This window comes from Dipodomys spectabilis, unplaced genomic scaffold (assembly GCF_019054845.1).
Source record: "Dipodomys spectabilis isolate Male_0828 unplaced genomic scaffold, ASM1905484v1 ptg000138l, whole genome shotgun sequence".
Classification (NCBI taxonomy): Eukaryota; Metazoa; Chordata; class Mammalia; order Rodentia; family Heteromyidae; genus Dipodomys; species Dipodomys spectabilis.
The window spans coordinates 8,860,748-8,873,325 of record NW_024870815.1 but is presented as its reverse complement, the minus strand read 5'-3'; the positions used below and the strand labels follow the sequence as shown (position 1 = coordinate 8,873,325).

The following is a 12,578-nucleotide window of genomic DNA, read 5'->3' as shown; positions in this document are numbered from 1 at the left end:
GCTTCAGACCAAATTATAGAGTTTGATGATTGATGCCATTTTTTTTGTCAGTCATGGGGCTTGAACTCTGAGCCTGGGAGCTGTCTCTCAGCTCTTCAGCTCAAGGCTAGCGCCCTACCACTTGAGCCACACTTCTGGGTTTTTTTTTCTGTTTAGGTGGTTCTGAGGAATCAAACCCAGGGCCTCATGCACGTGAGGCAAGCACTCTACCACTGAGCTAACTTCCCAGCCCTCAATGCCATTTTTTAAATAATTCAATTTCACAAAGATAAGCTAGATGAAGGTAGAATCCAACATTCCATACAATTTAAGTGCTCATGTGCTTCTCAGGCAAAACACTGTCACCCACATAGCACTATGCCAATATTCTTCAAATGGTTTGTAATATTATTTCTTAGCTAGGAAATTATGTGTCCTGATCCCAAAAGTAACAACTTATGAATCTTGTTCTTAGCATAACTATTTTATTTCTATGAGAGTTCACAGGGAACTTACACACTTGTAGTCCAGCCTTGGTATCCATGGGTATATGTTTCCAAGGAGATGGCTGTTGCGGAAAAAAACCATGGATGTTCAGGATGTGTAGACGAGAGTATTCTAAAATTACACTCTGCAGTTCATACAATGATATATATTGACAATGATGTGGGGCTGAACAACAGTTTCTCTGAACTGTGTGATATGTACATGATAATTTTTAAATTTTGTTTCTGATATTTCTTTTTACTTATGTGTATGTGCATGTGTTTTTTAACCATAGTTGGTTAAAACTACATATAATAGATTCATTAATAAGTCAGAGTTACTGTAGTAGATTTCTCTCTCCCCCCACCCTTTTTTTTTGCCAGTCCTGGGTCTTGAACTCTGGACTTTGGAGCTGTTCCTGGGCTTTTGTGCTCCAGACTAGTGCTCTACCACTTGAGCCAAATTCCACTTCCTAGATTTCTCACTTCTTGTTAAAAAAAAAAATAGGAAAAAATATTTTAATGAAACATACACTTGATTTGCAACAAACCACTTTGACAAGGAAAAATTCACATGAAAAACTTGCCTGAAAGTAGAAAGGAGACTTTCAGGAAAGGGAAAAGGAGCCAGAGGGGAAGGAGAGGGGACACGCAAGAGTAAGAGGGGAGGAGTAAATAGGATCAAAGTAGATTATAAACATGTGAGAACAGATCATCAACACACTCATTAAAATGCAGAAAAATTAAAGAAGTACATACTCCACAAAGCCTCTTCTTGGGAGAAAAAAAATCAAACAAAATTTACAAAATTCAAAATTAGAACAAATGGAATGATAAACATTTAAGACAGATACATTTAACTTTTGAACATGATACAATGTATCATGTACCAAAACATTAGGTGGTACATCATTTCTCTATAGCCTTTTTTTACACTTTTATTACCTTATATTCATTGTACAAAGTAAGGTTCATGGTGACATTATTATACATGCATAAAATGTACCAAACATCCCTCATGATTCTCCATCCCCTCTTCCCACCTTTTAACCATAATTTCAGCAAGTCTCATTGTTCTCTTCTCATGCACGCATATAAATTACTTCATATTGGCCCTTTTATTCTTTAGTTCTTAGTGATAAATTTAAAATAAAATCTAAAATATGTCTTTACAAGCCAGATGCTAGGGACGTATGCCTGTAATCATAATTACTCCTGAGGCTGAAATCTGAAGATCATGATTCTATGCCAGCCCAAGCAGAAAAGGCCATGAAATACTTACCTCAAATTACCCAGCAAAATACCAGAAGTTAAGGTGTGGCTCTGGGGGTAGAGCATCAACCTCAGTAAAAAGAAGCTAGCAAAAGCACAAGGCCATGAATTTAAGCCTCCAATACCATATATATGTATACACACACATATACACATATACATGTATATATGTACATACATGGATGTATTTATAACATTTATGGGTTAACCTGTGGTTATTGTGTTACTGTATTGTGAGAAAAAAGATTTTTATATATTTATGGATAACTTTGTATATAAAGATGTATTTATGTATAGAAACAGATATCTGCATCCAATAATTTAGAGATATGATATACATTTATAAATACACAGATATATTATAGATAAATATATATATATATGTCATGCATTTATCTTTTATAAATAAAATTAGTCTGTGGTGAATTCTATGCCTCCATCAGAAAGAATGACATTGCCCCATTTGTTAGGAAATGGAAAGGCTTGGAAAAAAATTATATTAAGTGAAGTAAGGCAGGCCCAAAGAAAAATAGGTCCCATGGTTTCCCTTATTTGCAATATCTAGTATATTTCAAGCAGAAACAGTCAGATAAGTTGAAGTTAAGCGAAATGAACCCCAAGATAAGGATTCAAATGTTTTTTTTTCTTTCATGCTATTGTTTCTAACATATTTATAAGATATTTCTTTGTTGCTTTGTATGTCCCTCCCACACAGTATAACCCCTGCTTTCACTGTATTTGATGTCGATATAATTTGTGGAGGGGAAGGGGAAAAACAAATCATTTAAATAGGGATACAGGTGGACCCATTGCAACAATGAGATGTACAAGTTGTTATGTCGAAAACGAACTTTACAATTTTGGTGCAGGGGAAGGGGATTGGGGAGGATTGGGTGGGGGCAGGGGGAAGATGGGAAGGGATGGGAAGGGGAAACAAAGGAGGAGGCTACAATGCTTGATAAGAAATGTACTCATTATCTTGCCCATGTAATTGTAACCCCTTTGTACAGTATTTTCACAATAAAAAAATCTTAAAAAAAATTAATCTATGGTGAAAAATGTCAGAATAATGAACTTTCTGTCAGGACTGACATTAAAAAGGGCAGAGGAAAAGCTTCTGTTACCAAGATGATTACAGGTATATGCATATATATATATACATATATATATATATATATACATATACATATATATACATATAAATTCAATCAGCTCTAATTTAAATTTATATATTTTACTCTCTGTAGAGTCTGCCTTGTTTTAAAACATTCCTAAATTTGTATACAAGTATATTTGTACACAAGTTTAGATTTTAATGCTTTGGGCACCAAATATTTGTTTTAGTTTTATTTTTTTTATTGTGAAAATACCATACAGAGGGGTTACAATTACATGGGCAAGATAATGAGTACATTTCTTATCAAGTATTGTTGACTCTTCCTTTGTTTCCCCTTCCCATCCTCCCCGCAACCCTCTCTTACCCACCCCACCCAAAGTTGTAAAGTTCATTTTTTGACATAATAACTTGTGCATCTCATTGTTGCAATAGGTCCACCTTTATCCCTATTTAAACAATTTGTTTTTTCATTTCCCCTCCACAAATTATACCAACATCAAATACAGTGAAAACAGGCGTTAAACCATGGGGGAGGGACATACAAAGCAACAAAGAAATCATCTTATAAAATATGTTAGAAACAATCACAAGAAAAAGCATTTGAATCCTTATCTTGGGGTTCATTTTGCCTAACATCAATTTATCTGACCGTTTCTACTTGTCTCAGACATATACTAGTTATTGCAAATAAGGGAAACCATGGGACCTATGTTTCTTTGGTTGTTTTATTTTTAATAAAAGGAAGATATTCTGGCACATCATGCAGGTAACATTTTGAGTGTGGTCAAAGACTGGAATTGAGATTTTTCAGGGATTTTTCAGGGATGTCACATTCCATATGATGTTACTGTGCTGTGATTTTTTAAAAGGAAGAGAAAGTAGATAAAGAACTTTAAGAGGCTTTTGCTTGGTCTCCAGTAACTGTATTTAAAATAGCAATAGGCTGATAGATAGATAGATAGATAGATAGATAGATAGATAGATAGATAGATAGATAGATAGATAGATAGATGGATAGATAGATGTATATGAACATGCATAGATGTTATGTATGTGTGTCCAAATGATACATGTATATATTATATATTACACACACATGGACGTGGAGAGAGGGGTATTCCAGTAACTGAAGAAGCCAACAGAAGAATTAGGACAAGAAATTAGAATAAAAGAGTATGCTGGGTATGAGTGGTTCACACCTGTCATCCTAAAGCAAGGCAGTGTTGTAGTTCAAAGTTACCAAGATTTTATAAAATGTAATACAGAGGATATATCTTTGGAGTTGAGGAAACATATTTTGGTTAAAGAGAGCATTTCCCGGGGCTGGGAAGGTGGCTCAGTGGCTAAAGCGCTTGCCTTGCATGCCTGACGCCCTGGGTTCGATTCCTCAGCACCACATAAGCAAAAACAAAAAAGCCGGAAGTGGCGCTGTGGCTCAAGTGGTAGAGCGCTAGCCTTGAGCTGAAGAGCTGAGGGACAGTGCCCAGGCCCAGAGTTCAGGCCCCATGACTGGACCCAAAAAAAAAAAAAAAAAAAAAGAGAGCATTTCCCATGATTTTCTTGGTCACTTCCTGATTCATCTATTTATTATAAGGTTATTCAGTTGGTACTTCTTGGAAAAAACTCCCATCTATGAGTCATTTATGAAAGTTATGGGATAAGAAAGAATAAATTTCCATTCTGCACTAAAATTTCCAAATGCTCTAAAATGTTGCAATTGTATTGGTCTTGCACCAGGTAAGGTATTCCACACTTCTCCTCATCCAAAGCATGTGTGAAAAGTGCTACATTGAAGCCCGAGAAGGATGGCCCTTGATTGATTACATCTTCTCCCAGTTTGCAGCATCCCAGAAGAAACTGGTATGAAGCCATGGTGGTTTTGTTTTACCTTATAGAATGTGTAGTTGACTCAGTATGCTTTTAAAACTGACCAGGCTCCATTAACTGACTTCAAAATTATATTTCAATCTTATCAGCTTTATTTTTTTCTCAGCCTCTGGCCCTCCAAATCCCCTCTCGCCAATATCATTTCTAATTAGAGAAAACTGTCATCAAACATTAACTTGTGATTATTGTAAGTATGGATAACTACTACTCTTAATACCTTCATCTATTTGGGCTGCTGAAGAAAAATGGTGTGAACTGGCATAAGGGCGGAGGAGGAGAAAGGGTGGGAGGGGAGGAGGAGGAGGAAGAGGAGGAAGAAGAGGATATCAGGGCTAATAAAGAGAGGAAGAACATGAGAAATTAAGAGAAGAGACATGACAGTTTTTTTAAAAATGGAGAAAAAGAGAGTCAATGCAGAAGAGAACAGGAAACAGTTCACAGATCTACCCATCTTCCCAGGGAAAGGGAAAGCCATTGCTGCCCAACAGGATGCAGTTGCTATTACCTCATTTTGTTTTCTCTTCTGAGTGAAACTGGATTGAGCCCTCTAGAGAAAACTGACTACCAAGGAAACTCCCAGAAGTCTGGGTGTCCGTTGCTCATGCTGTAGTCAATCCTACCTACTCAGGAAGCTGGGATCTGAGGATTATGGTTCAAAGCCAACCAGGGCAGGAAAGGGTGAGACTCTTATCTCCAATGAAGCACTACAAATCCAGACTTGGAGCTGTGGCTAGAAGTGGTAGAGCACTAGCCTTGAGCAAAAAAGCTCCATGACAGAAGAAGAAGAGGAGGAGGAGGAGGAGGAGGAGGAGGAGGAGGAGGAGGAGGACTCCCAGAGAAAACTAGAAGAGATCCAAAACTAAAGAAGAAAGGGGAGATATTATAACAGCACTGAAATCCACTGGATTGTTTAGGAAGTATTTTGAAGGTTTGTATTCTCATAAACTAGGAAATATAGAAGAGATATTTATAGGACAAGACTGAAACTAGGTCCCTGTGTCTCACCTTGTGCAAAAGTCAAGACATAATGGATTAAAGACCTGAAACCTCAAAACTTCTAGAGTGAAACATACAAAAAACATTTCACGATATGTGCATAAGCATAGGCTTTCGGAATGGGACTACACTTGCTCAGGAAATAAGAACAAGAATTGACAGATGAGATTATATCCAATTAAAGTCTTTGGCACAGCAAAAGAAGCAATTACTAAGGTGAGAAGACAGCCTACAGAATGGAACAACATATTTTCCAGCTATTTATCTTAGACAAGATGAATATCTAGAATAAAAAAGGAACTCCAGGAATCAAAAGAACAAGCAATTCAATCAATAAATGGGCAAATGAATTAAACAAGCCATTCTCAAAAGAAGTACAAATGGTGAACAAACGGATTTGTTAAAAATTCAGCATCTCTACTCATTGAAGAAATGCAAATCAAAACTACGCTAAAATCCTATCTCATCTGAGTCTGAATGAGCATCATCAAGAAGATGATGTGAAGAAAACAGAACTGGGCTGGGAATGTGCTTTAGTGGTAGAGTGTTTGCCTGCATTCATGAAGCCCTGGGCTCAGTTCCACATAAACAGAAAAAGCCAGAAGTGGCGCTATGAGTGCTAACCTTGAGCAAAGGCAGGTCAGGGACAGTGCCTAGGCCATGAGTTCAAGCCCCAGAACTGGCAAAAAAAAAAAAAAAAAGAGAAAAGAAAAGAGAACCATGATAAGCTATTGGTGGGAGTGTAAATTAGTTCAGCACCTATGGGAATTTGTATGGTGATTCCTCAAAAAAAAAAGAAAGGATAGAACTACCACATGACCCTTCTATACTACTCCTAGGACATACATCTGAAGGAATTAAAGTCAGTATAATATATATATATATATATATATATATATATATATATATATATGCACACTCATATTTAGTCATACCCTATTCATAATACTCAGATGAAGGAAGTTACCTAATGTGTCACTTTATGGATGAATGGATAAAGAAATTGTGGTATACAGACACAATGGAGTTTTCAGCTACAAAGGAGAGTGAAATCATGTTATTTTCAGGAAGATGGATAAAACTGGAATTCATCTTATTAAGGAAAAGAAATCAGACTCAAAAAGATAAAGAATGCACTGCTCTCTCCTGTGCAGAATCTAGATTTATTTATTAGTGACGTGAAATTAGAAGAGGAAAGACACCAAAGAGAGTAACAGGGACAGATAGGAACAAAGTACACTGCATATGTGGATGAGAAAGTCATAATGAAACCCATTATTTTCTACAATTAATACACAGTGATTTTTTAAAAAGGGGGAAATGTGATGAGGTAGGTGGCCTTATAAACAGCACTTCTTTATCACTGTTCTGGAGGTTGAGAATCCAAGATGCAGAGTCTGGTGAAGGCCCACCTCCTCAGAGATGATATTGTCTCCACCCACTGCAGAGAGCTAGCTCTGTGGTCTCTTTCCCACCAGGGCTCGGTCCTCGCCCCTGACCGAATCACCTCCCACAGGCCACAGTTAGCCTCCAAGTAATTAAGAATTTTATAATATTGTAACAAGGTGCAGACACAAGCATTCAGCTCATAGCAACCACCCATAGATGTTTCAAATGTAACAAATATTTACGATGTCACCACTCTTAGGAACGTAGTCACATTGAAATTGCTACCCACTCCTATAGAAAGTAGTGTTTGGAAAAGCAGTTCCCCAGAGAAAATGACAAAGAGCTAAAGCAGAGAGGGGACGATCCTCACCAGCGAAAGAGCCTGACAATTTTCGCTTTTGTATATTGTGTATTTCCAGCTCATTCCTTCAAGGGGCCCTTTCAAATAGGATTAGAGGTTGGAGACCAGGATCACTGGTTCCCATGAGCCCCTTGAATTGTAGTATGACTTCCTCTCCACCAAGGAAGGTTAGAGGGACCAAGCAGGGGTGGGGAGGTATTGCTATTACCTGTTGCATCTTTCTTACAGGAGAAGCCAGTGAAACCAGTGGATGAAAAGGGAGAGAAATGTATTCAAGAAACAAGCCTTAAGGTCTTAAAATCCTTAGACCCATTGGTCATTGGAATGCCTCAGGTAAGGAGTCTGTTTTCCCTTCTATCTTTTTGTGCCAGTATTGGGGCTTGAACTTGGGACCCAAGAACTGTCTCTCAGCTTTTCTACTCTAGGCTGATAGTTTACCACTTGAGCCACAGCTCCACTTCCAGGCTTTCTGGGCAGTTAAGTGGAGATAAGAGTCTCACGGATTTTCTTGCCTGGATGGACTAGCTTCCAGCCGGGATAGTCATATCTCTGTCTTATGAGCAGCTAGAATTACATGAGCCACGGGAATCCAACTATTTTTTGTTTGTTTGTTTCTGTTTTTATTTGAGACAGTGCCTGGCTTTGAATCCCAGGCTTGCCACAGAAGAGCTCCTCCTATTTCAGCCTCCTGAGTGCTAGGAGTACAGATGAATGGCAGCCACCAGGCCTGGCTATCTTTGGCTTTTTTTTCTCTGACTTAGATGTGTATTGTGATGTTGAGTACCCAGTACATAATGGTTTCTCAAATTTAGTTATTTAATTTAGCAATTAACTTATTAACTGAGCAATTAACACCAACTATTTATATATATATAATGCTTGAAAATTTATAAGTGCTTTAATATTTCTCTTCCTACCCCATATAGAAATATAAGTAGTACATACAGTTCTAACAAAATATGCCAGACTTTTCCTATTTATCTGAAAAGATGTCCAAAACAAACAAACAAACACTAAAGCCTAGTAGCTCACACCTATAATCCTAGCTACTCAGGAGGCTGAGATCCAAGGATCATGGTTCAAAGCCAGCCCAGGCAGGAAAGTCCAAAAAATTCTTATCTCCAATTAACCACCAGAAAACCAGAAGTGGTGCTGTGGCTCAGTTGGTAGTGCTGGCCTTGAGCTGAAGAGCTCAGGAACAGCACCCAGGCCCAGAGTTCAAGCGCCACAACCGACCAAAAAAAAAAAAAATTTTTTTTAGGCCTCCTGGAGACCTAATTAATCCCGCACCTTAAGAGAAGCTTTGGGCTGGGGTCCTGCCTGTCTGTAATCCTAGCTACTCAGGAAGCTGAGACGTGATGATCACAGTTCAAAGCCAGCTGAGACAGGAAAGCCCATGAGATTCTTCTCTCCACTTAATCACCAGAAAACGAGAAGTGGAGTTGTGGCTCACAGTGGTAGAGCACCAGCCTTGAGCTCAGGACAGTGCTCGGGCTCTGAGTTCAAGCCCAGTGACCAAAAAGAAAGGGGGGGGGGGGAGGGGGAACGAGTGAAATCTGCATTACCTCAACCTGAGAAAGGGTTTCAGTGTCTAAAAGACCCAGCAGATGTGTACATGTGACCATGTAAGATGATGTTAAGCGAAATGAACCCCGAGACAGGGACACAAATATTTGTTTTCTTGCATGCTATTGCTTCTAATGTATTTATAATGTACCATGTGACATTTTTTGTTTCTTTGTATGTTCTACCCCCACAATATAACCCCTGCTTTCCTTGTATTTGATTCTGGTGCCCTGCATCTTGTATATATACTTCTCTAATTGGGGAAGGGGAAGGGAAAAATCAAAATGCTTAAATAGGGATAGACATTGCAACAATGAGATGTACAAGACACTGTTGAAAACGAACTTTACAACTTAGGCAAGGTGGGGGAGGGGGAGTAGTTGTGGAGGTGGGAGGGAAGGGATGGTAAGGGAAAAACAAAGGAGGAGGCAACAATGCTCGATAGGAAATGTACTCATTACCTTGCTCATGTAACTGTAACCCCTCTGTACAGTATTTTTACAATAAAAAACATTTAAAAAAAAACAGTAGAGTACCCAGAAGAACCAGGATACAATAAACAGACTGCTCAATTTTAGTTGCTCAGAGGCTTCATGTAAGGTAGTTTATAGTTCTTTAGTTATTTGTAGTATTTGTGGTTCTGAGGCCTGAACTCTGGACCTAGGCGCTGTCCCTCAGCTCTTCAGTTCAAGTCTAGCACTCTACCACTTGAGCCACAGCGCCACTTCCGTCACTTCTGCTTATGTGGTGCTGAGGAATCGAACTCAGGGCCTCATGTATGCAAGGCAAGCGCTCTACCACTGAGCCACCATCCCATCCTCTGGAATATTTTTTTAGGTCGGTCATGGGGCTTGAATTCTGGGCCTGGGCACTGTTCCTCAACTCTTCAGCTCAAGGCTAGCACTCTACCACTTAAGCCACGGCACCACTTTTGGCTTTTTCTGCTTATGTGGTGCTGAGGAATCAAACCCAAAGCCTCGTTCATGCAAGGCAAGCACTTTACCACTGAGCCACCTTCCCAGCCTCTGGAATATTTATTTTATTTTTTTATTGTGTAAATACTGTATAGAGTGGTTACAATTACATGGGCAAGATAATGAGTACATTTCTTATCAAGCATTGTAGCCTCCTCCTTTGTTTCCCCTTCCCATCCCTTCCCATCCTCCCCCCCCCACCCCCCCCACCCAAACCTTCCCACCCCCACCCCTCCTCCGGCACCAATGTTGTAAAGTTAGTTTTCGACATAACGACTTGTCCTTCTCATTGTTGCAATGGGTCCACCTGTATCCCTATTTAAACGATTTGTTTTTCCCCTTCCCCTCCACAAATTATACTGACATCAAGTACAGTGAAAGCAGGGGTTATACTGTGGGGGAGGGACATACAAAGCAACAAAGAAATAATCTTATAAATGTGTTAGAAACAATCGCATGAAAGAAAAAAAAACATTTGAATGCATATCTTAGGGTTCATTTCCCTAACATCACCTTATCTGACCTTTTCTGCTTGTCTCAGACATATAGTAGATATTGCAAATAAGGGAAACCATGGGACCTATGTTTCTTTGGGCCTGGCTTACTTCACTTAATATAATTTTTTCCAAGCCTTTCCATTTCCTAACAAATGGGCAATGTCATTCTTTGTGATGGAGGTATAGAATTCCATTGTGTATATATACCACATTTTCTTGATCCATTCATCTACTGAGGGGCATCTGGGTTGGTTCCATGGAATATTTATTTTAAATGCAGATTTCCAGACCACATATTGAGCCTACTGATTCAACACATCTGCACACAGGACTCCTGAATCTGCACTCAGATAAATGTTGATATTGTTGATGGATAGTAGAGTTTAAAGTCTTCTGATCCAGAAGTAAATGATCAAAATTAATAGTATTACTATGGTCTCCAGAGGAGTCTAGACTATAAAGGGTCTGGCAGGTCAAGCTCCTACACTGATGTGGATGAAACAACAAATGTTTTAAGTAAGCAAGGGCCAAACACTGAAAATGGAGATGTGGAATTTCAGTAGAATGGCATGCAGGTAGATGGAGACTGCATATCAGATCTGATGCAGCTCCTGGGAAGTGCATCGGGGTCATAATACTAGGAATGAAACATGGAAGGGTAGGAGATAGACTGCAGTGTCAGAGAGATACTGTCAGTGTGTAGTTAAGGGACAACTGACAAGGAAGAGGGAAGACTTCAAGGTTTCCATTAGGACACCTTAAGAAACTACAGATACTGTAGACCCCCAAGCACAAAGATCAGGACCTACAGCAAAGAGTCTTACAACAACTCATTCACTATCCTCTCCCAGTCATTCTCCACTGGAACACTTGCTCACCACCCTTGGAGTTCTAGGAAATATGTGAGGCCTTTTTTACATGTCACAAGGAATGTTGACACTAGTTCAGTGAGCTCAGGAAGATTAGCCTGGCCAGAGTGCTTGGAACAGTTGTCTTGCCCCAAATTCAAGACAACCCCATAGCAAAACATTGACCAACATTCACTGCAACCAGCACCCAAAAATAAATACACTGTGCAGAGATTTTATTTAATGATGTCATTTTGGCTTGACCCACAGAGTGACAGAATGAGAACTGAATAAAAGGTTTGTAAATCAGAGGAAGGACTTGAGAAATCATGGGAAAGGAGGAGTAAAGCTTCGCATCTTGACCTATGTTTTCCACAGGTACTATGGCCAAGAATCCTGACTTTTGTGGTACCTGTAGAATATACAGGAACTCTGGAGCACCTGTTTAATATCATCAGAATTCTGGTTATGGCAGAGGAAAGGAAGAAGCATGATATCAACCAGTCAACAGCACTTGTCATCTCTACAGGAGCTGGTTTGTACATTCATCATCAAAGTAAAGCTTTTCTATCGCAAGATACTTCTTTCCAGAAAGGTTACCATCCTTTGCTCTTACACCCAGCCCCAACCTCAATGTTTCTAGCTCCCACCGTGATGACAAAAATTGCTTTCTTTTCTAGTGAATCTTCCTTCACCACATCAGCTACTAGCAAGACTTCTGGTGAGTGAGTCACAAAGGACCATTGGAAGATAAATCCAAGCTGGTGTGAACAATTCAGTTCACAATAAAATGCTAATAAAATTGCACATGGACTTCAAACCAAAAGGAACAGTAAAATGGCATGATAAATTTTCTGGTGTACTAATGAAACTCATGAATATTTATTAATGGCAAGATTCGCCTCATGCTCTGAAATGCTTGTTAAACTTTATGATTTTGAAATAAGCCTGAGCTGAATCTCATCCATAAATAACATCAAACAAATTACACATCTAAAACAATGTGGAATTTATTTACTTAATATCTAAGTGTGGTTCTTTGCATTTATTTTTCATTGGTGGGTTTCCATGTATTTCTTTACCTTTGTCTTCAGGGGGGAAAAAAACTAGACTAAGTATTGATTTTTGTTCTAGAATAACCAAGCACACTAAGATGATTTGTTTAAAGATTATCCAGTTTAGAATTCAATCGAAATGTGAAACTTCT

The 12,578-nt window shown here is 38.9% G+C and overlaps 1 protein-coding gene across 1 annotated transcript in view; it reads left to right on the top strand.

The window, feature by feature from the left end:
- Mroh2b (maestro heat like repeat family member 2B) overlaps positions 1–12,578 on the top strand; it is a 70,414-nt gene that overhangs the window by 14,063 nt on the left and 43,773 nt on the right. The window contains exons 12-15 of the mRNA XM_042690532.1: positions 4,591–4,713; positions 7,715–7,819; positions 11,750–11,906; positions 12,052–12,092. Of these exons, the coding sequence (XP_042546466.1) occupies positions 4,591–4,713; positions 7,715–7,819; positions 11,750–11,906; positions 12,052–12,092 (426 nt within the window). The remainder of the gene's footprint in view (positions 1–4,590; positions 4,714–7,714; positions 7,820–11,749; positions 11,907–12,051; positions 12,093–12,578) is intronic.